We start from the raw sequence: 26,101 nt of genomic DNA, 5'->3' as shown, positions 1-26,101 counted from the left end.
TCTGGAGGCTGTCCTTAGACGCCTTTCGGAGGCTGGAGTCCATTTACGTCGCACAAAGTGCGTATTTCAGGCAAAGGAAGTAGTCTACCTAGGTTATCGGGTGGACCGCGAAGGTTTGCACCCCGTCGCAGAGAAGGTGCGTGCAATTCAACAGGCCCCCGCCCCGACTGACACTTCGCATCTTCGTTCTTTTCTCGGTCTCGTAAACTATTACAGGAAGTTCCTCCCCAATCTGGCAACTACGCTGGCCCCTTTGCACCTTCTGCTAAAGAAAAATCACACCTGGGTTTGGGGTCAGCCGCAAGAAACCGCTTTCCGGCAGGTAAAGCAACAATTGTCGACGTCTGGGTTATTAACCCACTATGATCCTGTAAAGCCTTTGCTCGTCACATGTGATGCATCCCCGTATGGTATTGGGGCCGTCCTGACCCACAAGATGGAGAACGGGGCCGAGCGACAGATAGCTTTCGCCTCTCGCACATTGACTGCAGCGGAGAAAAAATACACGCAGATCGAGAAGGAGGGCCTGGCAGTGGTTTTTGCGGTGAAACGCTTCCACCAGTACGTGTATGGCCGCCATTTCACTATCGTGACTGATCATAAGCCCCTGCTGGGACTTTTCAGAGAGGATAAGCCAATACCGCCCATTGCTTCCGCACGGATCCAGCGCTGGGCTTTGTTGATTGCTGCATACGAGTATTCTCTGGAGCACAAACCAGGTACGCAGATAGCAAATGCCGACGCACTGAGCCAATTGCCTTTATCGACCGGCCCCATGTCGACCCCCACGACCGGTGAGGTGGTTGCAACCCTAAATGTTATGGACACCTTGCCTGTCACGGCATCACAGATCCGTGAGTGGACCCAGACGGAGCCAGTCCTGTCAAAGGTTCGGCACATAGTCCTGTATGGTGGGCAGCATAGACAGCTCCCAGGCGAGTTGCGGGCATTTTCCTCCAAGCTGCCAGAATTCAGCGTGGAAGACGGCATCCTCTTGTGGGGGACGCGTGTGATTGTCCCGGAAAAAGGCCAGTCTTGCACAATGGGAATCCGGGCGTGACCAAAATGAAAATGTTGGCCCGGAGTTATGTCTGGTGGCCAGGCCTCAACACCGACATTGAGGAGGTGGCCCAAAACTGCTCCATTTGCCAGGAGCATCAGAAGCTTCCGCCGGCCGCGTCCCTACATCACTGGGAATGGCCAGGGCGGCCTTGGGCACGCTTGCAAACAGATTTTGCAGGCCTTTTTCAAGAATCCATGTTCCTTCTATTAATTGACGCCCAGTCTAAATGGCTAGAGGTGCATAAGATGCAGGGGCCAACGTCCTGCGCAACAATTGAAAAGATGCGTTTGTCGTTTCGTACGCATGGCCTCCCCGAGCTGCTGGTCACGGATAACGGCACTCCATTCACGAGTGAGGAATTTGCGAGGTTCACGAAGATGAACGGCATACGCCATATCCGCACTGCCCCTTACCACCCGGCTTCCAATGGGTTGGGTTGGCGGAGAAACCATTAGTAAACTCCTCGTATAAATAAAGCTGGCCAGTTTAGGAACCAGCAGGAAGGAGTGTGCAGCAAGGGAAGTGGCTGCTGCTGAATTGCAGACATTCAAAAGAGGCCTAAAGAAGCAGTCTTCCGGATCAATGGACACGAGACTGGCTTGCTTTTTGTTTACGGATAGGACCACCCCCCATGCGGTGACTGGGGTAGCTCCCGTAGAACTCCTAATGGGCCGGAGACTTCGCACCCGCCTTAGCATGGTTTTCCCGGACATTGGCGCAAAAGTACGCCACACACAAGAACGGCAGGGACAGGGATTTTCTCGGCATCGGCCGATTCGGCAGTTTGCGCCCGGTGACCCAGTGTTCGTTTGGAATTTTGCTGGTGGTGCCCAGTGGGTTCCTGGAGTAATCTTTCGCCAAACGGGCCCTATATCTTACCAGGTGCAAGCCCAGGGTCGTCTCCAGCGCAAACATGTAGACCACGTTCGGTCCAGAATACTATCCCCGCAAAGGATTCCCCACCCCCGGAGCTCATTTCTACAGCCGCAGAGACCAGAGACAAGGGAAGGTAGTCCTCACAATCTTCCACTGGTGCCTCACTCGAAGCCTGCGCAGGTCGTTACGGGACCGAATGGAGATAGAGACGCTGACATGACGGAGGCAGCAGACTCTGACTCCGAGATGGAGACACAGGATGCATCAGAGGGGGAATCCTCGGGTCCACGGGCCGTGGATGTACAACCGTTGCGCCGTTCATCCCGGAAGCGCCGGTCTCCGTCTCGTTACACGCCGCCTGATCCAGTGCCGCGTGCAAATGGTGTCCGGCCTGTGGCAAAACGAGTCCGACGCCCTCCTTCGCCAGGGTCTTCGGTGGATTCCTTGGACTTTGTGGGGGAGGGATGTTATAACCTGCCTACTTACCATTGGCTGGGGACTAATGACAATCCCACAATCCTGTGGGAGTATGAGCTTCCCCAATGAGGGGGGCGGAGAAACCATTAGTAAACTCCTAGTATAAATAAAGCTGGCCAGTTTAGGAACCAGCAGGAAGGAGTGTGCAGCAAGGGAAGTGGCTGCTGCTGTTATATATATATGTTATTGTAAATAAATGTTATCACTTTGTATCCTTAAAACTCGTGCTGGATTCTTCGTGGCCCTCACAAAACACGTGATCTCTTTAACCCCAAGAGCTATGTCTAATTCCTTCTTGAAATTACACGACATTTTGGCCTCAACTAATTTCTGCGGTAGCGAATTCCACAGATTCACCATTCTCTGGTGAAGAAATTTCTCCTCACCTCAGTCCTAAAAGGTTTACCCCTTGTCCTCAAACTATGGCCCCTAGTTCTGGACACCCCCACCATTGGGAACATTCATTCTGAATCTACCCTGTCTCATCCTGTCAGAATGTTATAAGTTTCTATGAGATCCCCTCTCATTCTTCTAAACTTCAATGAATATAATCCTAATCGACTTAATCTCTCCTCATATGACAGTCCCCTGATCCCAGGAATCAGCCTGATAAACCTTCGCTGCACTCCCTCCATAGCAAGAACATCCTTCCTCAGATAAGGACTCCGAAACTGCACACAATAATCCAGGTGTGGCCTCACCAATGCCTTATACAATGGCAGTAAAACATCCCTATTCCTACACTCCAATCCTCTCGCTATGAAGGCCAACATACCATTTGCCTTCTTTCCTGCCTGCTGTACCTGCGCGCTTACTTTCAGTGACTGATGCACGAGGACACCAAGGTCTCGCTGAGTATCCGCCTCTCTCAATTTATACCCATTCAAATAATATTCTGCCTTCCTATTTCTGCTACCAAAATGGATAACCTCACATTTATCCACATTATACTGCATCTGCTGTGCATGTGGCCACTCGCTCAGCCTGTCCGAATCCCACTGAAGCATCTCTGCATACTCCTCACAGCTCACCCTCCCACCCAACTTTGTATCAATTTGGAGATTTTGTTCCCTCATCCAAATCATGAATTTATAATGTTAACAGTTGGGGTCCAAGCACAGATCCCTGTGGTACCCCACTAGTCACTGCCTGCCAATCAGAAAAAGACCCATTTATTGCAACATTTTGCTTACTGTCTGCTAACCAGCTTTCTCTCCCTCTCAAGACACTACCCACAATCCCATGTGCTTTAACTTTAGAAAGTAATCCGCTGTGTGAGACCTTGTCGAAAGCCTTCTGAAAGTCCAAATAAACCACATCCACTAGTTTTCCCTGGTCATCTCTACTAGTTACAGCTTCAAAGAATTCTAGTAGATTTATCAAGCATGATTTCCCTTTCGTAAATTCATGTTGACTCTGTCTGATTATACCTCGGCTTTCCAAATGCTGTGCTAGGAAATCCTTGATAATGGACTCCAGCAACTTCCCTACTACCGACGTTAGGCTCACTATAGTTCTCTGCTTTCTCCCTTTTTGAATAGCGGGGTTATATTAGCTTCCTTCCAATCTGTAGGAACCATTCCAGAGTCCAAACACTCGCTGGAGGGAGCATAATAGCTCATTTGAATATGCTGATCTGGAGATGGCAAGACCCATACCGTGATGTCTCGCGAGGTTCGGCTGAATCTCACAAATCGTCTCAACCATTAAGGATCTTGCGAGAGGCATTCAATGGCCTTGTCATGTCACCAAATCGGGTGCGATGAGGCCATTGAATCACGCCCAAAGTCTCACTGGGTTCAGGTTAATAAGGTAATTTAAAATAAGCCAACAAACACTGGGGTTGATTTCGAGAAGGATAGAATTGAAAACCAGAGAAGTTATGTTAAACTTGCAAAGAACATTGGTTCGATAACACGGAGTACACTACACTGCACAATTCTGGGGCGACATTCTCCGACCCCCCGCCGGGTCGGAGAATCGCCGGGGGCTGGCGTGAATCCCGCCCCCGCCGGTTGCCAAAGTCTCCGGCACCGGAGATTCGGCTGGGGCAGGAATCGCGCCGTGCCGGTTGGCGGGCCCCCCCCCTCTCGATTATCCGGCCCGGATGGGCCGAAGTCCCGCCGATAAATTGCCTGTCCCGCCGGTGTAAATTAAATCACCTACCTTACCCGTGGGACAAGGCGGCATGGGCGGGCTCCGGGGTCCTGGGGGGGGCGCGGGGCGATCTGACCCCGGGGGGGGTGCCCCCACGGTGGCCTGGCCCGCGATCGGGGCCCACTGATCCGCAGGCGGGCCTGTGCCATGTGGGCACTCTTTCCCTTCCGCCTCCGCCATGGTCTCCACCATGGCGGAGGCGGAAGAGACTCCCTCCACTGCGCATGCACGGGAAACTGTCAGCGGCCGCTGACGCCCCCGCGCATGCGCCGCCCCGAGATGTCATTTCCACGCCAGCTGGCGGGGCACCAAAGGCCGTTTCCGCCAGCTGGCGGGGCGGAAATTCCTCCGGCGTCGGCCTAGCCCCTCAATGTTGGGGCTCGGCCCCCAAAGATGTGGAGCATTCCGCACCTTTGGGACGGCGCGATGCCCGTCTGATTGGCGCCAGTCGGCGGACATTGCGCCGTTTCCGGAGAATTTTGCCCCTGGTCTCCATGTTATTTTATGGTTATGAAAGTTGCCATAGTCCCAGAGGACCCTTTTTGAGAGAGAGCTGTCTGGTGGTGATTTAACCTGAGGGCCACCACACCTCAGCTGAGATAGAACCCGTGTTATTGGTGTCATTCCGAATTACGAATCCGACGTCCAGACAACTGAGCTAACCGCCCCCCATTAAGGTTCCAGAGGAACCGGAAGAAATGGAGAAAAGATTTACATGAACGATATCAGAGCAACTCTCTCAGGAAATGCCAAATAAACTGGGACTCGCTTTTCTTGAGAAAAGTTCATTCAGAGTTCTATCAAAATATGAGGGAGGTTGACGGGGTAGGTGTGGGAAAATCCAAAACTCTGTGTCATAAATATATTACAGTTATTACTAATCTTGCAAATAATTCAGGGAAAACTCTTTGTCCAGATAATAATTAGAATATAAAACTTGCTACCAATGAAGAACAAAGAACAAAGAAATGTACAGCACAGGAACAGGCCCTTCGGCCCTCCAAGCCCGTGCCGACCATGCTGCCGACTAAACTACAATCTTCTACACTTCCTGGGTCCGTATCCCTCTATTCCCATCCTATTCATGTATTTGTCAAGATGCCCCTTGAATGTCACTATCGTCCCAGCTTCCACCACCTCCTCCGGTAGCGAGTTCCAGGCACCCACTACCCTCTGCGTAAAAAACTTGCCTCGTACATCTACTCTAAACCTTGCCCCTCGCACCTTAAACTATGCCCCCTAGTAATTGACCCCTCTACCCTGGGGAAAAGCCTCTGACTATCCACTCTGTCTATGCCCCTCATAATTTTGTAGACCTCTATCAGGTCACCCCTCAACCTCCGTCGTTCCAGTGAGAACAAACCGAGTTTATTCAACCGCTCCTCATAGCTAATGCCCTCCATACCAGGCAACATTCTGGTAAATCTCTTCTGCACCCTCTCTAAGGCCTCCACATCCTTCTGGTAGTGTGGCGACCAGAATTGAACACTATACTCCAAGTGTGGCCTAACTAAGGTTCCATACAGCTGCAACATGACTTGCCAATTCTTATACTCAATGCCCCGGCAAATGAAGGCAAGCATGAGGCAAATAGTTTCGGAGAGGTTACACAAACACGAGGTGGAGAAAATGAAAGGAGAATTCACTGATAGGGTGAGATAAAATAGAGGGCGCGATCGAAATGGCTCCAACTCGGTGATACGACGAGGCCGTTGTCACGGGATTTGTGATGTTCGGAATGCTCTCGAAATCTAACAAGATTTCGCGAGAATTGCTCACTTAAACATGTCGGTGCCTGATGCTCCCGAGGCCCAGGAACAAACGCCTGTGCCTGGGAGACCACAAACGTGGACCAGGTGTAATGGCACCTGGTTGGGGTCTCCCAGGCCAACCCGGGTGGTCGGGTTCTGCACAGAGTAGTACCCTGGCACTCCCTCTGCCCTGGGCCAAAGGAGTACCACACTGCCGGGGTGCATGTGTGGTACTGCCAGGGTCCCAGGCTGGCAGTGCCCAGGTGCGAGGTTGCCCATGCCAGGGATCGGGCCCGGGGGTGCCCTGCCCTTATGAGGTGGGATGAGGGGGAGCTCAAGTATCTCCTAACAGGTACGTTTGAGCATTGGGGGTGGGGGTTCCCGAGGTCACAGTTGGGGGGTTGAGAGTTTGGGGCGGCATTTAAAAATGGTGCCCCAGCTTCTTCCCACTGATCTCGCCAGTGCAGTGCAGCTAACAAAGAACAAAGAACAAAGAAATGTACAGCACAGGAACAGGCCCTTCGGCCCTCCAAGCCCGTGCCGACCATACTGCCCGACTAAACTACAATCTTCTACACTTCCTGGGTCCGTATCCTTCTATTCCCATCCTATTCATATATTTGTCAAGATGCCCCTTAAATGTCCCTATCGTCCCTGCCTCCACTACCTCCTCCGGTAGTGAGTTCCAGGCACCCACTACCCTCTGCGTAAAAAACTTGCCTCGTACATCTACTCTAAACTTTGCCCCTCTCACCTTAAACCTATGCCCCCTAGTAATTGACCCCTCTACCCTGGGGAAAAGCCTCTGACTATCCACTCTGTCTATGCCCCTCATAATTTTGTATACCTCTATCAGGTCGCCCCTCAACCTCCTTCGTTCCAGTGAGAACAAACCGAGTTTATTCAATCGCTCCTCATAGCTTATGCCCTCCATACCAGGCAACATTCTGGTAAATCTCTTCTGCACCCTCTCTAAAGCCTCCACATCCTTCTGGTAGTGTGGCGACCAGAATTGAACACTATACTCCAAGTGTGGCCTAACTAAGGTTCTATACAGCTGCAACATGACTTGCCAATTCTTATACTCAATGCCCCGGCCAATGAAGGCAAGCATGCCGTATGCCTTCTTGACTACCTTCTCCACCTGTGTAGCCCCTTTCAGTGATCTGTGGACCTGTACTCCTAGATCTCTTTGACTTTCAATACTCTTGAGGGTTCTACCATTCACTGTATATTCCCTACCTGCATTAGCCCTTCCAAAATGCATTACCTCACATTTGTCCAGGTTAAACTCCATCTGCCATCTCTCCGCCCAAGTCTCCAGACAATCTAAATCCTGCTGTATCCTCAGACAGTCCTCATCGCTATCCGCAATTCCACCAACCTTTGTGTCGTCTGCAAACTTACTAATCAGACCAGTTACATTTTCCTCCAAATCATTTATATATACTACAAAGAGCAAAGGTCCCAGCACTGATCCCTGTGGAACACCACTGGTCACAGCCCTCCAATTAGAAAAGCATCCCTCCATTGCTACCCTCTGCCTTCTATGGCCTAGCCAGTTCTGTATCCACCTTGCCAGTTCACCCCTGATCCCGTGTGACTTCACCTTTTGTACTAGTCTACCATGAGGGACCTTGTCAAAGGCCTTACTGAAGTCCATATAGACAACATCTACTGCCCTACCTGCATCAATCATCTTAGTGACCTCCTCGAAAAACTCTATCAAGTTAGTGAGACACGACCTCCCCTTCACAAAACCGTGCTGCCTCTCACTAATACGTCCATTTGCTTCCAAATGGGAGTAGATCCTGTCTCGAAGAATTCTCTCCAGTAATTTCCCTACCACTGAAGTAAGGCTCACCGGCCTGTAGTTCCCGGGATTATCCCTGCCACCCTTCTTAAACAGAGGAACAACATTGGCTATTCTCCAGTCCTCCGGGACATCCCCTGAAGACAGCGAGGATCCAAAGATTTCTGTCAAGGCCTCAGCAATTTCCTCTCCAGCCTCCTTCAGTATTCTGGGGTAGATCCCATCCGGCCCTGGGGACTTATCTACCTTAATATTTTTTAAGACACCCAACACCTCGTCTTTTTGGATCACAATGTGACCCAGGCTATCTACACCCCCTTCTCCAGACTCAACATCTACCAATTCCTTCTCTTTGGTGAATACTGATGCAAAGTATTCATTTAGTACCTCGCCCATTTCCTCTGGCTCCACACATAGATTCCCTTGCCTATCCTTCAGTGGGCCAACCCTTTCCCTGGCTACCCTCTTGCTTTTTATGTAAGTGTAAAAAGCCTTGGGATTTTCCTTAACCCTATTTGCCAATGACTTTTCATGACCCCTTCTAGCCCTCCTGACTCCCTGCTTAAGTTCCTTCCTACTTTCCTTATATGCCACACAGGCTTCGTCTGTTCCCAGCCTTTTAGCCCTGACAAATGCCTCCTTTTTCTTTTTGACGAGGCCTACAATATCATTCGTCATCCAAGGTTCCCGAAAATTGCCGTATTTGTCTTTCTTCCTCACAGGAACATGCCTGTCCTGTATTCCTATCAACTGACACTTGAAAGCCTCCCACATGTCAGATGTTGATTTGCCCTCAAACATCCGCCCCCAATCTATGCTCTTCAGTTCCCGCCTAATATTGTTATAATTAGCCTTCCCCCAATTTAGCACATTCATCCTCGGACCACTCTTATCCTTGTCCACCAGTACTTTAAAACTTACTGAATTGTGGTCACTGTTACCGAAATGCTCCCCTACTGAAACATCTACCACCTGGCCGGGCTCATTCCCCAATACCAGGTCCAGTACCGCCTCTCCCCTAGTTGGACTGTTTACATATTGTTTTAAGAAGCCCTCCTGGATGCTCCTTACAAACTCTGCCCCGTCTAAGCCCCTGGCACTAAGTGAGTCCCAGTCAATATTGGGGAAGTTGAAGTCTCCCATCACCACAACCCTGTTGTTTTTACTCTTTTCCAAAATCTGTCTACCTATCTGCTCCTCTATCTCCCGCTGGCTGTTGGGAGGCCTGTAGTATACCCCCAACATTGTGACTGCACCCTTCTTATTCCTGATCTCTACCCATATAGCCTCACTGCCCTCTGAGGTGTCCTCTCGCTGTATAGCTGTGATACTCTCCTGAACAAGTAGCGCAACTCCGCCTCCCCTTTTACATCCCCCTCTATCCCGCCTGAAACATCTAAATCCTGGAACGTTTAGCTGCCAATCCTGCCCTTCCCTCAACCAGGTCTCTGTAATGGCAACAACATCATAGTTCCAAGTAGTAATCCAAGCTCTAAGTTCATCTGCCTTACCCGTAATGCTCCTTGCATTAAAACATATGCACTTCAGGCCACCAGACCCGCTGTGTTCAGCAACTTCTCCCCGTCTGCTCTGCCTCAGAGCCACACTGTCCATATTCCCTAGTTCTCCCTCAACGCTCTCACCTTCTGACCTATTGCTCCCGTGCCCACCCCCCTGCCATACTAGTTTAAACCCTCCCGTGTGACACTAGCAAATCTCGCGGCCAGGATATTTATGCCTCTCCGGTTTAGATGCAACCCGTCCATCTTATACAGGTCACACCTGCCCCGGAAGAGCTCCCAGTGGTCCAGATAACCGAAACCCTCCCTCCTACACCAGCTGTTTAGCCACGTGTTTGTCTGCTCTATCTTCCTATTTCTAGCCTCACTGGCACGTGGCACAGGGAGTAATCCCGAGATTACAACCCTCGAGGTCCTGTCTTTTAACTTTCTGCCTAGCTCCCTGAACTCCTGCTGCAGGACCTCATGCCTCTTCCTGCCTATGTCGTCACCTGCTAAGTGCAGCCTCAGCCGGGCCTTCCTCTCCAAAGCCAAACACAAGAGTCCCATTTGATAGCGGGGTCATTCTCGGCACTGCAGGCACAGAGTAGCACCCCGCTATACCTGCCCAAAACGGGGTTCTGTTTTTGGGGCATTAAATCGTGCCCAGAGAGTTAGGAAGCTCGTGTGAAGCAGGGACACCAAAATAGAGCAGTTGGGCTGAATGGCCTTTTCTGTGCTGTAATCTCTGGTAAGCTAACACGATCAAATCTTGTGCAACACTTTCCTAATATTTAAACAGCGATGAACCAAACTCTAACCATGGGCATCATATGGCTCCAGTTCTTCTATAAGCTTGTCAAAGACTTCTTCACTGGAATCTAAACCAAGTATTTCATTAAGGTCGGTAACTCTGACTTCACTGTTTTCGCTGGTATCTGTAAAATATGTTTGATTTGACATGTCAATTACAGATGCTCACCAAAACGTTTTGTTTGTCTCATTCATTAAATTTGAGATAATGCTTCCCAGGGACGCAACATTTTGTTAAGCAGTTACATCTCTCGATGTGTGCTAATGACCGGACTAACACATGGTGAAGATTTGCTCTAGTCAGTCTTAGTGACTTTTCTAACAGTTTGACGCTTTCGGTGGCTGTGTGTTAGGCTACATGTAGAGAAGATGTTTCCACTTTTTGGGGTTTCCAAAACAAGAGGTGATAACATTAAAATAATCACCTATAAATCTTCTGAGCGATTCAAGAGTAATCGCTTTGTGCAAAGAGTGGTAAGAATGTGGACTGCGCTACCACATAGAGTGGTTGAGGTGAGTAGCACACATACATTGAAGGGGAAGCGGCAGAAGCACAGTCAGGAGAAGAATGTAAGATATCCCAATGGGGTGAGATAAAGTGAGGTAGGAGAATGTGCGTGTGGTGCATAAGCACCAACATAGTGGAACTGGACTGAATGACCCATTTCTGAGCTGTAAGTTATAGTTATCTATTTCATAATCTGTTTTCTCCATGAAACTAACTACATGTCTTGCCCACTCATCCAGTTACTGAATTAATACTACCTTGTCCAATTCTTTTCTAATATTTAAACAGAGATGAACAAAACTCTAACCATTGTAATCTAGTGGCTCCAGTTCTTCCATAAGCTTCTCAAAGGCTTCTTCACCTGTAGTTGTTTTATCAAGGCTGGTGCTTTCCATTTCACTGGTATCTGTAAAATATGTTTGGTTTGACAACACATCAGTTACAGATGCTCGTTCAGTAATACTTTCAGCGTTGATTAAATTTGAGATAATGCTTCTCTAGAGATGCAACCCATTGTTAATCATTTTCACAGAAGCTTTCCTCTGGTCTTTGTGTGTTACAGACTGTACTAATACAGTGTTAAGATTTCTCTTGCAGCTTTTACTGATTGTGTTAACACAGAACTTCCTCTGGTTGCTGTGAATTATTGGCTGTGCTAAAGACAGCAGAGTTTGAAGACTTCCTCTAGATAGTTTTGAAGATGGCGCTAACAGTTCAAAGATTTCCTCTAGCCACCGTGTGACAGGGTTCATGTAGAGAAGATCTTTCCACTTCTGGAGGAATCCAAAGCTAGGGGCCATTAACATAAAATAGTCACTGATAAACCTTGTGAGGAATTCAGGATTATCCAGAGATTGGTTAGAATATGCAATGTGCTACCATATGGAGTAGTTGAAGCAACAGAATAAATGCATTACGATGAAACCACATAAGCATAGAAGAGAGAAAATAAACAAAGAGATTCAAATTGGGTGAGATGAAATAAATTGTAAAGAAGCTCATGTGAAGCATAATCTAGGGGCTCCAGTTGGAGCCACTAGCTTGGAGCAGTTTAGCTGAATGACCTGCTTCTGCGCTGCAATCTCTACATAATCATTTTCATGTTCTATACAATTCAAGCACTTGTTTTCTCCATGAATACACATGCATTCCTCCAATTACTGAATTAGGAATACTATCTTAGAAGTGTGCTTGTACAACATCGTCCTCAAATTTAAACAGAGGCGAACCAGATTCTAACTCTGGGCAAAGGGTGGCTCCAGCTCTTTCAAAAGTTTACGACTTCCTCACTCGAATCTACATTATGTGATTCATTAAGGTCGGCAACTTTGACTTCACTGGTATCTGTAAAATATGTTTCGTTTGACAACATATCAATTACAGATGCTAATGAAAATGTTTGTTTGCCTCATTCATTAATACGTCTTCATAGATTTAATTGGATGTAACACTTTTCCAGAGACGCAACATTTTCTTAAGTATTTTCAGGAAGATTCCCTCACAGGCAAACAGACTGTGTAGCTTTCTTTGATCATTGTTAATGATTGTGTTAACAGAGCATGAAGATCTCTGGTCGCTAAATGTTAGTGACAATGCTCAAGCAATGCAAAGTTTTCCTCTGGTGGCTGTGAAGATTTCCTTTGGTTATTAATGATAACAGTGCGGGAAGATTGAAGATTTCCTCAAGTCACAATGTGTTAGTGACCACGCTCACTAAGTGTGAAGTGTTTCTATGGCCCTGCTAGTGATTGTGTTGACACAGTGTGAAGATTTCCTCTGGCCACTGGCTCTGTTAGTGTTTGTGTTGACACAGTGTGAAGATTTCCTCTGGCCACTGGCTCTGTTAGTGATTGTGTTGACACAGTATGAAGATTTCCTCTGGCCACTGGCTCTGTTAGTGTTTGTGTTGACACAGTATGAAGATTTCCTCTGGCCACTGGCTCTATTAGTGTTTGTGTTGACACAGTGTGAAGATTTCCTCTGGCCACTGGCCCTGTTAGTGATTGTGTTGACACAGTGTGAAGATTTCCTCTGGCCACTGGCTCTGTTAGTGTTTGTGTTGACACAGTATGAAGATTTCCTCTGGCCCCTGGCCCTGTTAGTGTTTGTGTTGACACAGTGTGAAGATTTCCTCTGGCCACTGGCTCTGTTAGTGTTTGTGTTGACACAGTATGAAGATTTCCTCTGGCCACTGGCTCTGTTAGTGTTTGTGTTGACACAGTATGAAGATTTCCTCTGGCCACTGGCTCTGTTAGTGTTTGTGTTGACACAGTATGAAGATTTCCTCTGGCCACTGGCTCTGTTAGTGATTGTGTTGACACAGTATGAAGATATCCTCTGGCCACTGGCTCTATTAGTGTTTGTGTTGACACAGTATGAAGATTTCCTCTGGCCACTGGCTCTGTTAGTGTTTGTGTTGACACAGTATGAAGATTTCCTCTGGCCACTGGCTCTGTTAGTGTTTGTGTTGACACAGTGTGAAGATTTCCTCTGGCCACTGGCTCTATTAGTGTTTGTGTTGACACAGTGTGAAGATTTCCTCTGGCCACTGGCTCTGTTAGTGTTTGTGTTGACACAGTGTGAAGATTTCCCCTGGCCACTGCCTCTGTTAGTGTTTGTGTTGACACAGTATGAAGATTTCCTCTGGCCACTGGCTCTGTTAGTGTTTGTGTTGACACAGTATGAAGATTTCCTCTGGCCACTGGCTCTATTAGTGTTTGTGTTGGCAGTGTGAAGATTTCCTCTGGCCACTGGCTCTATTAGTGTTTGTGTTGACACAGTGTGAAGATTTCCTCTGGCCACTGGCCCTGTTAGTGATTGTGTTGACACAGTGTGAAGATTTCCTCTGGCCACTGGCTCTGTTAGTGTTTGTGTTGACACAGTATGAAGATTTCCTCTGGCCACTGGCCCTGTTAGTGTTTGTGTTGACACAGTGTGAAGATTTCCTCTGGCCACTGGCTCTGTTAGTGTCTGTGTTGACACAGTATGAAGATTTCCTCTGGCCACTGGCTCTGTTAGTGTTTGTGCTGACACAGTATGAAGATTTCCTCTGGCCACTGGCTCTGTTAGTGTTTGTGTTGACACAGTGTGAAGATTTCCTCTGGCCACTGGCTCTGTTAGTGATTGTGTTGACACAGTATGAATATATCCTCTGGCCACTGGCTCTATTGGTGTTTGTGTTGACACAGTATGAAGATTTCCTCTGGCCACTGGCTCTGTTAGTGTTTGTGTTGACACAGTATGAAGATTTCCTCTGGCCACTGGCTCTGTTAGTGTTTGTGTTGACACAGTGTGAAGATTTCCTCTGGCCACTGGCTCTGTTAGTGTTTGTGTTGACACAGTATGAAGATTTCCTCTGGCCACTGGCTCTGTTAGTGTTTGTGTTGACACAGTATGAAGATTTCCTCTGGCCACTGGCTCTGTTAGTGTTTGTGTTGACACAGTATGAAGATTTCCTCTGGCCACTGGCTCTGTTAGTGATTGTGTTGACACAGTATGAAGATATCCTCTGGCCACTGGCTCTATTAGTGTTTGTGTTGACACAGTATGAAGATTTCCTCTGGCCACTGGCTCTGTTAGTGTTTGTGTTGACACAGTATGAAGATTTCCTCTGGCCACTGGCTCTGTTAGTGTTTGTGTTGACACAGTGTGAAGATTTCCTCTGGCCACTGGCTCTATTAGTGTTTGTGTTGACACAGTGTGAAGATTTCCTCTGGCCACTGGCTCTGTTAGTGTTTGTGTTGACACAGTGTGAAGATTTCCCCTGGCCACTGCCTCTGTTAGTGTTTGTGTTGACACAGTATGAAGATTTCCTCTGGCCACTGGCTCTGTTAGTGTTTGTGTTGACACAGTATGAAGATTTCCTCTGGCCACTGGCTCTATTAGTGTTTGTGTTGGCAGTGTGAAGATTTCCTCTGGCCACTGGCTCTATTAGTGTTTGTGTTGACACAGTGTGAAGATTTCCTCTGGCCACTGGCCCTGTTAGTGATTGTGTTGACACAGTGTGAAGATTTCCTCTGGCCACTGGCTCTGTTAGTGTTTGTGTTGACACAGTATGAAGATTTCCTCTGGCCACTGGCCCTGTTAGTGTTTGTGTTGACACAGTGTGAAGATTTCCTCTGGCCACTGGCTCTGTTAGTGTCTGTGTTGACACAGTATGAAGATTTCCTCTGGCCACTGGCTCTGTTAGTGTTTGTGCTGACACAGTATGAAGATTTCCTCTGGCCACTGGCTCTGTTAGTGTTTGTGTTGACACAGTGTGAAGATTTCCTCTGGCCACTGGCTCTGTTAGTGATTGTGTTGACACAGTATGAATATATCCTCTGGCCACTGGCTCTATTGGTGTTTGTGTTGACACAGTATGAAGATTTCCTCTGGCCACTGGCTCTGTTAGTGTTTGTGTTGACACAGTATGAAGATTTCCTCTGGCCACTGGCTCTGTTAGTGTTTGTGTTGACACAGTGTGAAGATTTCCTCTGGCCACTGGCTCTGTTAGTGTTTGTGTTGACACAGTATGAAGATTTCCTCTGGCCACTGGCTCTGTTAGTGTTTGTGTTGACACAGTATGAAGATATCCTCTGGCCACTGGCTCTATTAGTGTTTGTGTTGACACAGTATGAAGATTTCCTCTGGCCACTGGCTCTGTTAGTGATTGTGTTGACACAGTATGAAGATATCCTCTGGCCACTGGCTCTATTAGAGTTTGTGTTGACACAGTATGAAGATTTCCTCTGGCCACTGGCTCTGTTAGTGTTTGTGTTGACACAGTGTGAAGATTTCCTCTGGCCACTGGCTCTGTTAGTGTTTGTGTTGACACAGTGTGAAGATTTCCTCTGGCCACTGGCTCTATTAGTGTTTGTGTTGACACAATGTGAAGATTTCCTCTGGCCACTGGCTCTGTTAGTGTTTGTGTTGACACAGTGTGAAGATTTCCTCTGGCCACTGGCTCTGTTAGTGTTTGTGTTGACACAGTATGAAGATTTCCTCTGGCCACTGGCTCTGTTAGTGTTTGTGTTGACACAGTATGAAGATTTCCTCTGGCCACTGGCTCTGTTAGTGTTTGTGTTGACACAGTATGAAGATTTCCTCTGGCCACTGGCTCTGTTAGTGTATGTGTTGACACAGTATGAAGATTTCCTCTGGCCACTGGCTCTGTTAGTGTTTGTGTTGACACAGTGTGAAGATTTCCTCTGGCCACTGGCTCTGTTAGTGTTTGTGTTGACACAGTATGAAGATTTCCTCTGGCCACTGGCTCTGTTAGTGTTTGTGTTGACACAGTATGAAGATTTCCTCTGGCCACTGGCTCTGTTAGTGTTTGTGTTGACACAGTATGAAGATTTCCTCTGGCCACTGGCTCTGTTAGTGTATGTGTTGACACAGTATGAAGATTTCCTCTGGCCACTTGTGTTAACAGTGCGAGGTGCTTGAAGACTTCCTCTGGTCACTGTTCGGGACTCTGCTAACAGTATAAAGATATCCTCTGGTGGTCATTAGTGACTGGCTTAACAGTGTGAAGATTGCCTCTGGTTACTTTAATAATAATAATAATTATTATTATACACACCAGCATGAACCGGTTCAGCCAAATGGCCTGTTTCTGTGTTGTAAATATTTTGTTACTGGATAATAGAGGGGGCAGAGGGTGAGTGGTAAGGTTAAATTTGATTGGTGTATTTTAACATCTCATAACAGAGCGATCACCGACAAGCTGAGAATAGAAGAGCCTAGGCTTAGTGCTCAAGTCTCTGGAATAGACTCATCTTTAATACCACACGATGTTGCCCTCATTGAAATTATTATTATTATTATGTTAACTGTGCCAATGGATTAATGATGCCCTTTGGTCACTGTATGTTAGTGACTGTGCCAGCTGGTTGAAGATGTCCTGTGGTCACTGTATGTTAGTGACTGTGCCGGCTGGTTAAAGATGTCCTGTGGTCACTGTATGTTAGTGACTGTGCCAGCTGGTTGAAGATGTCCTGTGGTCACTGTATGTTAGTGACTGTGCCGGCTGGTTAAAGATGTCCTGTGGTCACTGTATGTTAGTGACTGTGCCAGCTGGTTGAAGATGTCCTGTGGTCACTGTATGTTTGTGACCGTGCCAGCTGGTTAAAGATGTCCTGTGGTCACTGTATGTTAGTGACTGTGCCGGCTGGTTAAAGATGTCCTGTGGTCACTGTATGTTAGTGACTGTGCCAGCTGGTTGAAGATGTCCTGTGGTCACTGTATGTTTGTGACCGTGCCAGCTGGTTGAAGATGTCCTGTGGTCACTGTATGTTAGTGACTGTGCCAGCTGGTTGAAGATGTCCTGTGGTCACTGTATGTTAGTGACTGTGCCAGCTGGTTGAAGATATCCTCTGGTCACTGTATGTTAGTGACTGTGCCAGCTGGTTGAAGATGTCCTGTGGTCACTGTATGTTTGTGACCGTGCCAGCTGGTTAAAGATGTCCTGTGGTCACTGTATGTTAGTGACTGTGCCAGCTTGTTGAAGATGTCCTGTGGTCACTATATGTTAGTGACTGCCAGCTGGTTGAAGATGTCCTGTGGTCACTGTATGTTAGTGACTGTGCCAGCTGGTTGAAGATGTCCTGTGGTCACTGTATGTTTGTGACCGTGCCAGCTGGTTAAAGATGTCCTGTGGTCACTGTATGTTAGTGATTGTGCCGGCTGGTTAAAGATGTCCTGTGGTCACTGTATGTTAGTGACTGTGCCAGCTGGTTGAAGATGTCCTGTGGTCACTGTATGTTTGTGACCGTGCCAGCTGGTTAAAGATGTCCTGTGGTCACTGTATGTTAGTGACTGTGCCGGCTGGTTAAAGATGTCCTGTGGTCACTGTATGTTAGTGACTGTGCCAGCTGGTTGAAGATATCCTCTGGTCACTGTATGTTAGTGACTGTGCCAGCTGGTTGAAGATGTCCTGTGATCAATATATGTTAGTGACTGCCAGCTGGTTGAAGATGTCCTGTGGTCACTGTTTGTTAGTGACTGTGCCAGCTGGTTGAAGATGTCCTGTGGTCACTGTATGTTAGTGACTGTGCCAGCTGGTTGAAGATGTCCTGTGATCAATATATGTTAGTGACTGTGCCAGATGGTTGAAGCTGTCCTGTGGTCACTGTATGTTAGTGACTGTGCCAGCTGGTTGAAGATGTCCTCTGGTCACTGTATGTTGGCGACTGTGCCAGCTGGTTGAAGATATCCTCTGGTCACTGTATGTTAGTGACAGTGCCAGCTGATTGAAGATATCCTCTGGTCACTGTATGTTAGTGACTGTGCCAGCTGGTTGAAGGTATCCTTTGGTCACTGTATGTTAGTGACTGTGCCAGCTGGTTGAAGCTATCCTCTGGTCACTGTATGTTAGTGACAGTGCCAGCTGGTTGAAGATGTCCTCTGGTCACTGTATGTTAGTGACTGTGCCAGCTGGTTGAAGATGTCCTGTGTTCACTGTATGTTAGTGACCGTGCCAGCTGGTTGAAGATATCCTCTGGTCACTGTATGTTAGTGACTGTGCCAGCTGGTTGAAGATGTCCTCTGGTAACTGTATGTTAGTGACTGTGCCAGCTGGTTGAAGATGTCCTGTGGTCACTGTATGTTAGTGACTGTGCGAACAGATTGAAGGTATCCTCTGGTCACTGTATGTTAGTGACTGTGCCAGCTGGTTGAAGATGTCCTGTGGTCACTGTATGTTAGTGACTGTGCCAGCTGGTTGAAGATATCCTCCGGTCACTGTGTGTTAGCGACTGTGCCAGCTGGTTGAAGATATCCTCCGGTCACTGTCTGTTAGTGACTGTGCCAGCTGGTTGAAGATATCCTCTGGTCACTGTATGTTAGTGACTGTGCCAGCTGGTTGAAGATGTCCTGTGGTCACTGTATGTTAGTGACTGTGCGAACAGATTGAAGGTATCCTCTGGTCACTGTATGTTAGTGACTGTGCCAGCTGGTTGAAGATGTCCTGTGGTCACTGTATGTTAGTGACTGTGCCAGCTGGTTGAAGATATCCTCCGGTCACTGTATGTTAGTGACTGTGCCAGCTGGTTGAAGATGTCCTGTGGTCACTGTATGTTAGTGACTGTGCCAGCTGGTTGAAGATATCCTCTGGTCACTGTATGTTAGTGACTGTGCCAGCTGGTTGAAGATGTCCTGTGGTCACTGTATGTTAGTGACTGTGCCAGCTGGTTGAAGATATCCTCCGGTCACTGTATGTTAGTGACTGTGCCATCTGGTTGAAGATGTCCTGTGGTCACTGTATGTTAGTGACTGTGCCAGCTGGTTGAAGATATCCTCTCGTCACTGTATGTTAGTGACTGTGCCAGCTGGTTGAAGATATTCTCTGGTCACTGTATGTTAGCGACTGTGCCAGCTGGTTGAAGATGTCCTCTGGTCACTGTATGTTAGTGACTGTGCCAGCTGGTTGAAGATATCCTCTGGTTACTGTATGTTAGTGACTGTGCCAGCTGGTTGAAGATATCCTCTGGTCACTGTATGTTAGTGACCGTGCCAGCTGATTGAAGATATCTTTTGGTTACTGCATGTTAGTGACTGTGCCGGCTGGTTGAAGATGTCATGTGGTCACTGTATGTTAGTGACAGTGCCAGCTGGTTGAAGATGTCCTGTGGTCACTGTATATTAGTGACTGTTCCAGTTGGCTGAAGATATCCTCTGGTCACTGTATGTTAGTGACTGTGCCAGCTGGTTGAAGATATCCTCTGGTCACCGTATGTTAGTGACTGTGCCAGCTGGTTGAAGATATCCTCTGGTCACTGTATGTTAGTGACTGTGCCAGCTGGTTGAAGGTATCCTCTGGTCACTGTATGTTAGTGACTGTGCCAGCTGGTTGAAGATATCCTCTGGTCACTGTATGTTAGTGACTGTGCCAGCTGGTTGAAGATGTCCTGTGGTCACTGTATGTTAGTGACTGTGCCAGCTGGTTGAAGATGTCCTGTGGTCACTGTATGTTAGTGACTGTGCCAGCTGGTTGAAGATATCCTCTGGTCACTGTATGTTAGTGACTGCCAGCTGGTTGAAGATGCCCTATGGTCACTGTATGTTAGTGACTGTGCCAGCTGGTTGAAGATGCCCTATGGTCACTGTATGTTAGTGACTGTGCCAACTGGTTGACGATGTCGTGGTGTCACTGTATGTTAGTGACTGTGCCAGCTGGTTGAAGATGTCCTGTGGTCACTGTATGTTAGTGACTGTGCCAGCTGGTTGAAGGTATCCTCTGGTCACTGTATGTTAGTGACTGTGCCAGCTGGATGAAGGTATCCTCTGGTCACTGTATGTTAGTGACTGTGCCAGCTGGTTGAAGATGTCCTGTGGTCACTGTATGTTAGTGACTGTGCCGGCTGGTTAAAGATGTCCTGTGGTCACTGTATGTTAGTGACTGTGCCAGCTGGTTGAAGATGTCCTGTGGTCACTGTATGTTAGTGACTGTGCCAGCTGGTTGAAGATGTCCTGTGTTCACTGTATGTTAGTGACTGTGCCAGCTGGTTGAAGATGTCCTGTGGTCACTGTATGTTAGTGACTGTGCCAGCTGGTTGAAGATGTCCTGTGGTCACTGTATGTTAGTGACTGTGCCAGCTGGTTGAAGATGTCCTGTGGTCACTGTATGTTAGTGACTGTGCCAGCTGGTTGAAGATGTCCTGTGGTCACTGTATGTTAGTGACTGTGCCGGCTGGTTGAAGATGTCCTGTGGTCACTGTATGTTAGTGACTGTGCCAGCTGGTTGAAGATGTCCTGTGGTCACTGTATGTTAGTGACTGTGCCAGCTGGTTGAAGATGTCCTGTGGTCACTGTATGTTAGTGACTGTGCCAGCTGGTTGAAGATATCCTCTGGTCACTGTATGTTAGTGACTGTGCCAGCTGGTTGAAGATGTCCTGTGGTCACTGTATGTTAGTGACTGTGCCAGCTGGTTGAAGATGTCCTCTGGTCACTGTATGTTAGTGACTGTGCCAGCTGGTTGAAGATGTCCTGTGGTCACTGTATGTTAGTGACTGTGCCGGCTGGTTGAAGATGTCCTGTGGTCACTGTATGTTAGTGACTGTGCCAGCTGGTTGAAGATGTCCTGTGGTCACTGTATGTTAGTGACTGTGCCAGCTGGTTGAAGATGTCCTGTGGTCACTGTATGTTAGTGACTGTGCCAGCTGGTTGAAGATATCCTCTGGTCACTGTATGTTAGTGACTGTGCCAGCTGGTTGAAGATGTCCTGTGGTCACTGTATGTTAGTGACTGTGCCAGCTGGTTGAAGATGTCCTCTGGTCACTGTATGTTAGTGACTGTGCCAGCTGGTTGAAGATGTCCTGTGGTCACCGTATGTTAGTGACTGTGCCAGCTGGTTGAAGATATCCTCTGGTTACTGTATGTTAGTGGCTGTGCCAGCTGGTTGAAGATATCCTGTGGTCACTGTATGTTAGTGACTGTGCCAGCTGGTTGAAGATATCCTCTGGTCACTGTCTGTTAGTGACTGTGCCAGCTGGTTGAAGATATCCTCTGGTCACTGTATGTTAGTGACTGTGCCAGCTGGTTAAAGATGTCATGTGGTCACTGTATGTCAGTGACTGTGCCAGCTGGTTGAAGATGTCCTGTGGTCACTGTATGTTAGTGACTGTGCCAGCTGGTTGAAGATGTCCTGTGGTCACCGTATGTTAGTGACTGTGCCAGCTGGTTGAAGATGTCCTGTGGTCACCGTATGTTAGTGACTGTGCCAGCTGGTTGAAGATATCCTCTGGTTACTGTATGTTAGTGGCTGTGCCAGCTGGTTGAAGATATCCTGTGGTCACTGTATGTTAGTGACTGTGCCAGCTGGTTGAAGATATCCTCTGGTCACTGTCTGTTAGTGACTGTGCCAGCTGGTTGAAGATATCCTCTGGTCACCGTATGTTAGTGACTGTGCCAGCTGGTTGAAGATGTCATCTGGTCACTGTATGTTAGTGACTGTGCCAGCTGATTGAAGATATCCTCTGGTCACTGTCTGTTAGTGACTGTGCCAGCTGGTTGAAGATGTCCTGTGGTCACTGTATGTTAGTGACTGCCAGCTGGTTGAAGATATCCTGTGGTCACTGTATGTTAGTGACTGTGCCAGCTGGTTGAAGATGTCCTGTGGTCACTGTATGTTAGTGACTGTGCCAGCTGGTTGAAGATGTCCTGTGGTCACTGTATGTTAGTGACTGTGCCAGCTGGTTGAAGATGCCCTCTGGTCACTGTATGTTAGTGACTGTGCCAGCTGGTTGAAGATATCCTCCGGTCACCGTATGTTAGTGACTGTGCCAGCTGGTTGAAGATGTCCTGTGGTCACTGTATGTTAGTGACTGTGCCAGCTGGTTGAAGATATCCTCTGGTCACTGTATGTTAGTGACTGTGCCGGCTGGTTGAAGATGTCCTGTGGTCACTGTATGTTAGTGACTGTGCCAGCTGGTTGAAGATGTCCTGTGGTCACTGTATGTTAGTGACTGCCAGCTGGTTGAAGATGTCCTGTGGTCACTGTATGTTAGTGACTGCCAGCTGGTTAAAGATGTCCTGTGGTCACTGTATGTTAGTGACTGTGCCAGCTGGATGAAGATGTCCTGTGGTCACTGTATGTTAGTGACTGTGCCAGCTGGTTGAAGATGTCCTGTGGTTACTGCATGTTAGTGACTGTGCCAGCTGGTTGAAGGTATCCTCTGGTCACTGTATGTTAGTGACTGTGCCAGCTGGTTGAAGATGTCCTGTGGTCACTGTATGTTAGTGACTGTGCCAGCTGGTTGAAGATGTCCTGTGGTCACTGCATGTTAGTGACTGTGCCAGCTGGTTGAAGATATCCTCTGGTCACTGTATGTTAGTGACTGTGCCAGCTGGTTGAAGATGTTGTGGTGTCACTGTATGTTAGTGACTGCCAGCTGGTTGAAGATATCCTCTGGTCACTGTATGTTAGTGACTGTGCCAGCTGGTTGAAGATGTCCTGTGGTCACTGTATGTTAGTGACTGTGCCGGCTGGTTGAAGATGTCCTGTGGTCACTGTATGTTAGTGACTGTGCCAGCTGGTTGAAGATGTCCTGTGGTCACTGTATGTTAGTGACTGTGCCAGCTGGTTGAAGATGTCCTGTGGTCATGTATGTTAGTGACTGTGCCGGCTGGTTGAAGATGTCCTGTGGTCACTGTATGTTAGTGACTGTGCCAGCTGGTTGAAGATGTCCTGTGGTCACTGTATGTTAGTGACTGTGCCAGCTGGTTGAAGATATCCTCTGGTCACTGTATGTTAGTGACTGTGCCAGCTGGTTGAAGATGTCCTGTGGTCACTGCATGTTAGTGACTGTGCCAGCTGGTTGAAGATATCCTCTGGTCACTGTATGTTAGTGACTGTGCCAGCTGGTTGAAGATGTCCTGTGGTCACTGTATGTTAGTGACTGCCAGCTGGTTGAAGATGTCCTGTGGTCACTGTATGTTAGTGACTGTGCCAGCTGGTTGAAGATATCCTCTGGTCACTGTATGTTAGTGACTGCCAGCTGGTTGAAGATGTCCTGTGGTCACTGTATGTTAGTGACTGTGCCAGCTGGTTGAAGATGTCCTGTGGTCACTGTATGTTAGTGACTGCCAGCTGGTTGAAGATGTCCTGTGGTCACTGTATGTTAGTGACTGTGCCAGCTGGTTGAAGATATCCTCTGGTCACTGTATGTTCGTGACTGTGCCAGCTGGTTGAAGATATCCTCTGGTCACTGTATGTTCGTGACTGTGCCAGCTGGTTGAAGCTATCCTCTGGTCACTGTATGTTAGTGACTGTGCCAGCTGGTTGAAGATGTCCTGTGGTCACTGTCTGTTAGTGACTGTGCCAGCTGGCTGAAGATATCCTCTGGTCACTGTATGTTAGAGACTGTGCCAGCTGATTGAAGATATCCTGTGGTCACTGTATGTTAGTGACTGTGCCAGCTGGTTGAAGATGTCCTGTGGTCATGTATGTTAGTGACTGTGCCAGCTGGTTGAAGATGTCCTGTGGTCACTGTATGTTCGTGACTGTGCCAGCTGGTTGAAGATGTCCTGTGGTCATGTATGTTAGTGACCGTGCCAGCTGGTTGAAGATGTCCTGTGGTCATGTATGTTAGTGACCGTGCCGGCTGGTTGAAGATGTCCTGTGGTCACTGTATGTTAGTGACTGCCAGCTGGTTGAAGATATCCTCTGGTCACTGTATGTTAGTGACTGCCAGCTGGTTGAAGATGTCCTGTGGTCACTGTATGTTAGTGACTGTGCCAGCTGGTTGAAGATGTCCTGTGGTCACTGTATGTTAGTGACTGTGCCAGCTGGTTGAAGATATCCTCTGGTCACTGTATGTTCGTGACTGTGCCAGCTGGTTGAAGCTATCCTCTGGTCACTGTATGTTAGTGACTGTGCCAGCTGGCTGAAGATATCCTCTGGTCACTGTATGTTAGAGACTGTGCCAGCTGATTGAAGATATCCTGTGGTCACTGTATGTTAGTGACTGTGCCAGCTGGTTGAAGATGTCCTGTGGTCATGTATGTTAGTGACTGTGCCAGCTGGTTGAAGATGTCCTGTGGTCACTGTATGTTAGTGACTGTGCCAGCTGGTTGAAGATGTCCTGTGGTCACTGTATGTTAGTGACTGTGCCAGCTGGTTGAAGATGTCCTGTGGTCACTGTATGTTCGTGACTGTGCCAGCTGGTTGAAGATGTCCTGTGGTCATGTATGTTAGTGACTGTGCCAGCTGGTTGAAGATGTCCTGTGGTCACTGTATGTTAGTGACTGTGCCAGCTGGTTGAAGATATCCTCTGGTCACTGTCTGTTAGTGACTGTGCCAGCTGGTTGAAGATGTCCTCTGGTCACTGTGTGTTAGCGACTGTGCCAGCTGGTTGAAGATATCCTCTGGTCACTGTATGTTAGTGACTGTGCCAGCTGGTTGAAGATGTCCTGTGGTCATGTATGTTAGTGACTGTGCCAGCTGGTTGAAGATGTCCTGTGGTCACTGTATGTTAGTGACTGTGCCAGCTGGTTGAAGATGTCCTGTGGTCACTGTATGTTAGTGACTGTGCCAGCTGGTTGAAGATATCCTGTGGTCACTGTATGTTAGTGACTGTGCCAGCTGGTTGAAGATATCCTCTGGTCACTGTATGTTAGTGACTGTGCCAGCTGGTTGAAGATGTCCTGTGGTCACTGCATGTTAGTGACTGTGCCAGCTGGTTGAAGATGTCCTGTGGTCATGTATGTTAGTGACTGTGCCAGCTGGTTGAAGATGTCCTGTGGTCACTGTATGTTAGTGACTGTGCCAGCTGGTTGAAGATGTCCTGTGGTCACTGTCTGTTAGTGACTGTGCCAGCTGGTTGAAGATATCCTCTGGTCACTGTCTGTTAGTGACTGTGCCAGCTGATTGAAGATATCCTCTGGTCACTGTATGTTAGTGACTGTGCCAGCTGGTTGAAGATATCCTCTGGTCACTGTATGTTAGTGACAGTGCCAGCTGGTTGAAGCTATCCTCTGGTCACTGTCTGTTAGTGACTGTGCCAGCTGGTTGAAGATGTTGTGGTGTCACTGTATGTTAGTGACTGTGCAGCTGATTGAAGATATCCTCTGGTCACTGTGTGTTAGTGACTGTGCCAGCTGATTGAAGCTATCCTCTGGTCACTGTATGTTAGTGACTGTGCCAGCTGGTTGAAGCTATCCTCTGGTCACTGTATGTTAGTGACTGTGCCAGCTGGTTGAAGCTATCCTCTGGTCACTGTATGTTAGTGACTGTGCCAGCTGGTTGAAGCTATCCTCTGGTCACTGTATGTTAGTGACTGTGCCAGCTGGTTGAAGCTATCCTCTGGTCACTGTATGTTAGTGACTGTGCCAGCTGGTTGAAGATGTCCTGTGGTCACTGTATGTTAGTGACTGTGCCAGCTGGTTGAAGATGTCCTGTGGTCACCGTATGTTAGTGACTGTGCCAGCTGGTTGAAGATATCCTCTGGTCACTGTATGTTAGTGACTGTGCCAGCTGGTTGAAGCTATCCTCTGGTCACTGTATGTTAGTGACTGTGCCAGCTGGTTGAAGCTATCCTCTGGTCACTGTATGTTAGTGACTGTGCCAGCTGGTTGAAGATGTCCTGTGGTCACTGTATGTTAGTGACTGTGCCAGCTGGTTGAAGATGTCCTGTGTTCACTGTATGTTAGTGACTGCCAGCTGG

The 26,101-nt window shown here is 48.0% G+C and overlaps 1 protein-coding gene across 9 annotated transcripts in view; it reads right to left on the bottom strand.

Annotated features, from left to right (window-relative positions):
• LOC140421308 (uncharacterized) overlaps nucleotides 1-26,101 on the bottom strand; it is an 834,768-nt gene that overhangs the window by 70,131 nt on the left and 738,536 nt on the right. For 8 of the 9 annotated variants that reach the window (XM_072505936.1, XM_072505940.1, XM_072505938.1 and 5 more), the window contains 2 exons: nucleotides 11,265-11,363; nucleotides 10,458-10,574 (listed from right to left, as the gene is read on the bottom strand). The exons of the other annotated variant lie outside the window; for it this stretch is intronic. In XM_072505936.1, the coding sequence (XP_072362037.1) occupies nucleotides 10,458-10,574; nucleotides 11,265-11,363 (216 nt within the window). The remainder of the gene's footprint in view (nucleotides 1-10,457; nucleotides 10,575-11,264; nucleotides 11,364-26,101) is intronic. 9 annotated transcript variants of the gene reach the window in all.

The sequence above is a fragment of the Scyliorhinus torazame genome, chromosome 5 (assembly GCF_047496885.1).
Source record: "Scyliorhinus torazame isolate Kashiwa2021f chromosome 5, sScyTor2.1, whole genome shotgun sequence".
Classification (NCBI taxonomy): domain Eukaryota; kingdom Metazoa; phylum Chordata; class Chondrichthyes; order Carcharhiniformes; family Scyliorhinidae; genus Scyliorhinus; species Scyliorhinus torazame.
This window is presented reverse-complemented; position numbering and strand designations above follow the sequence as displayed.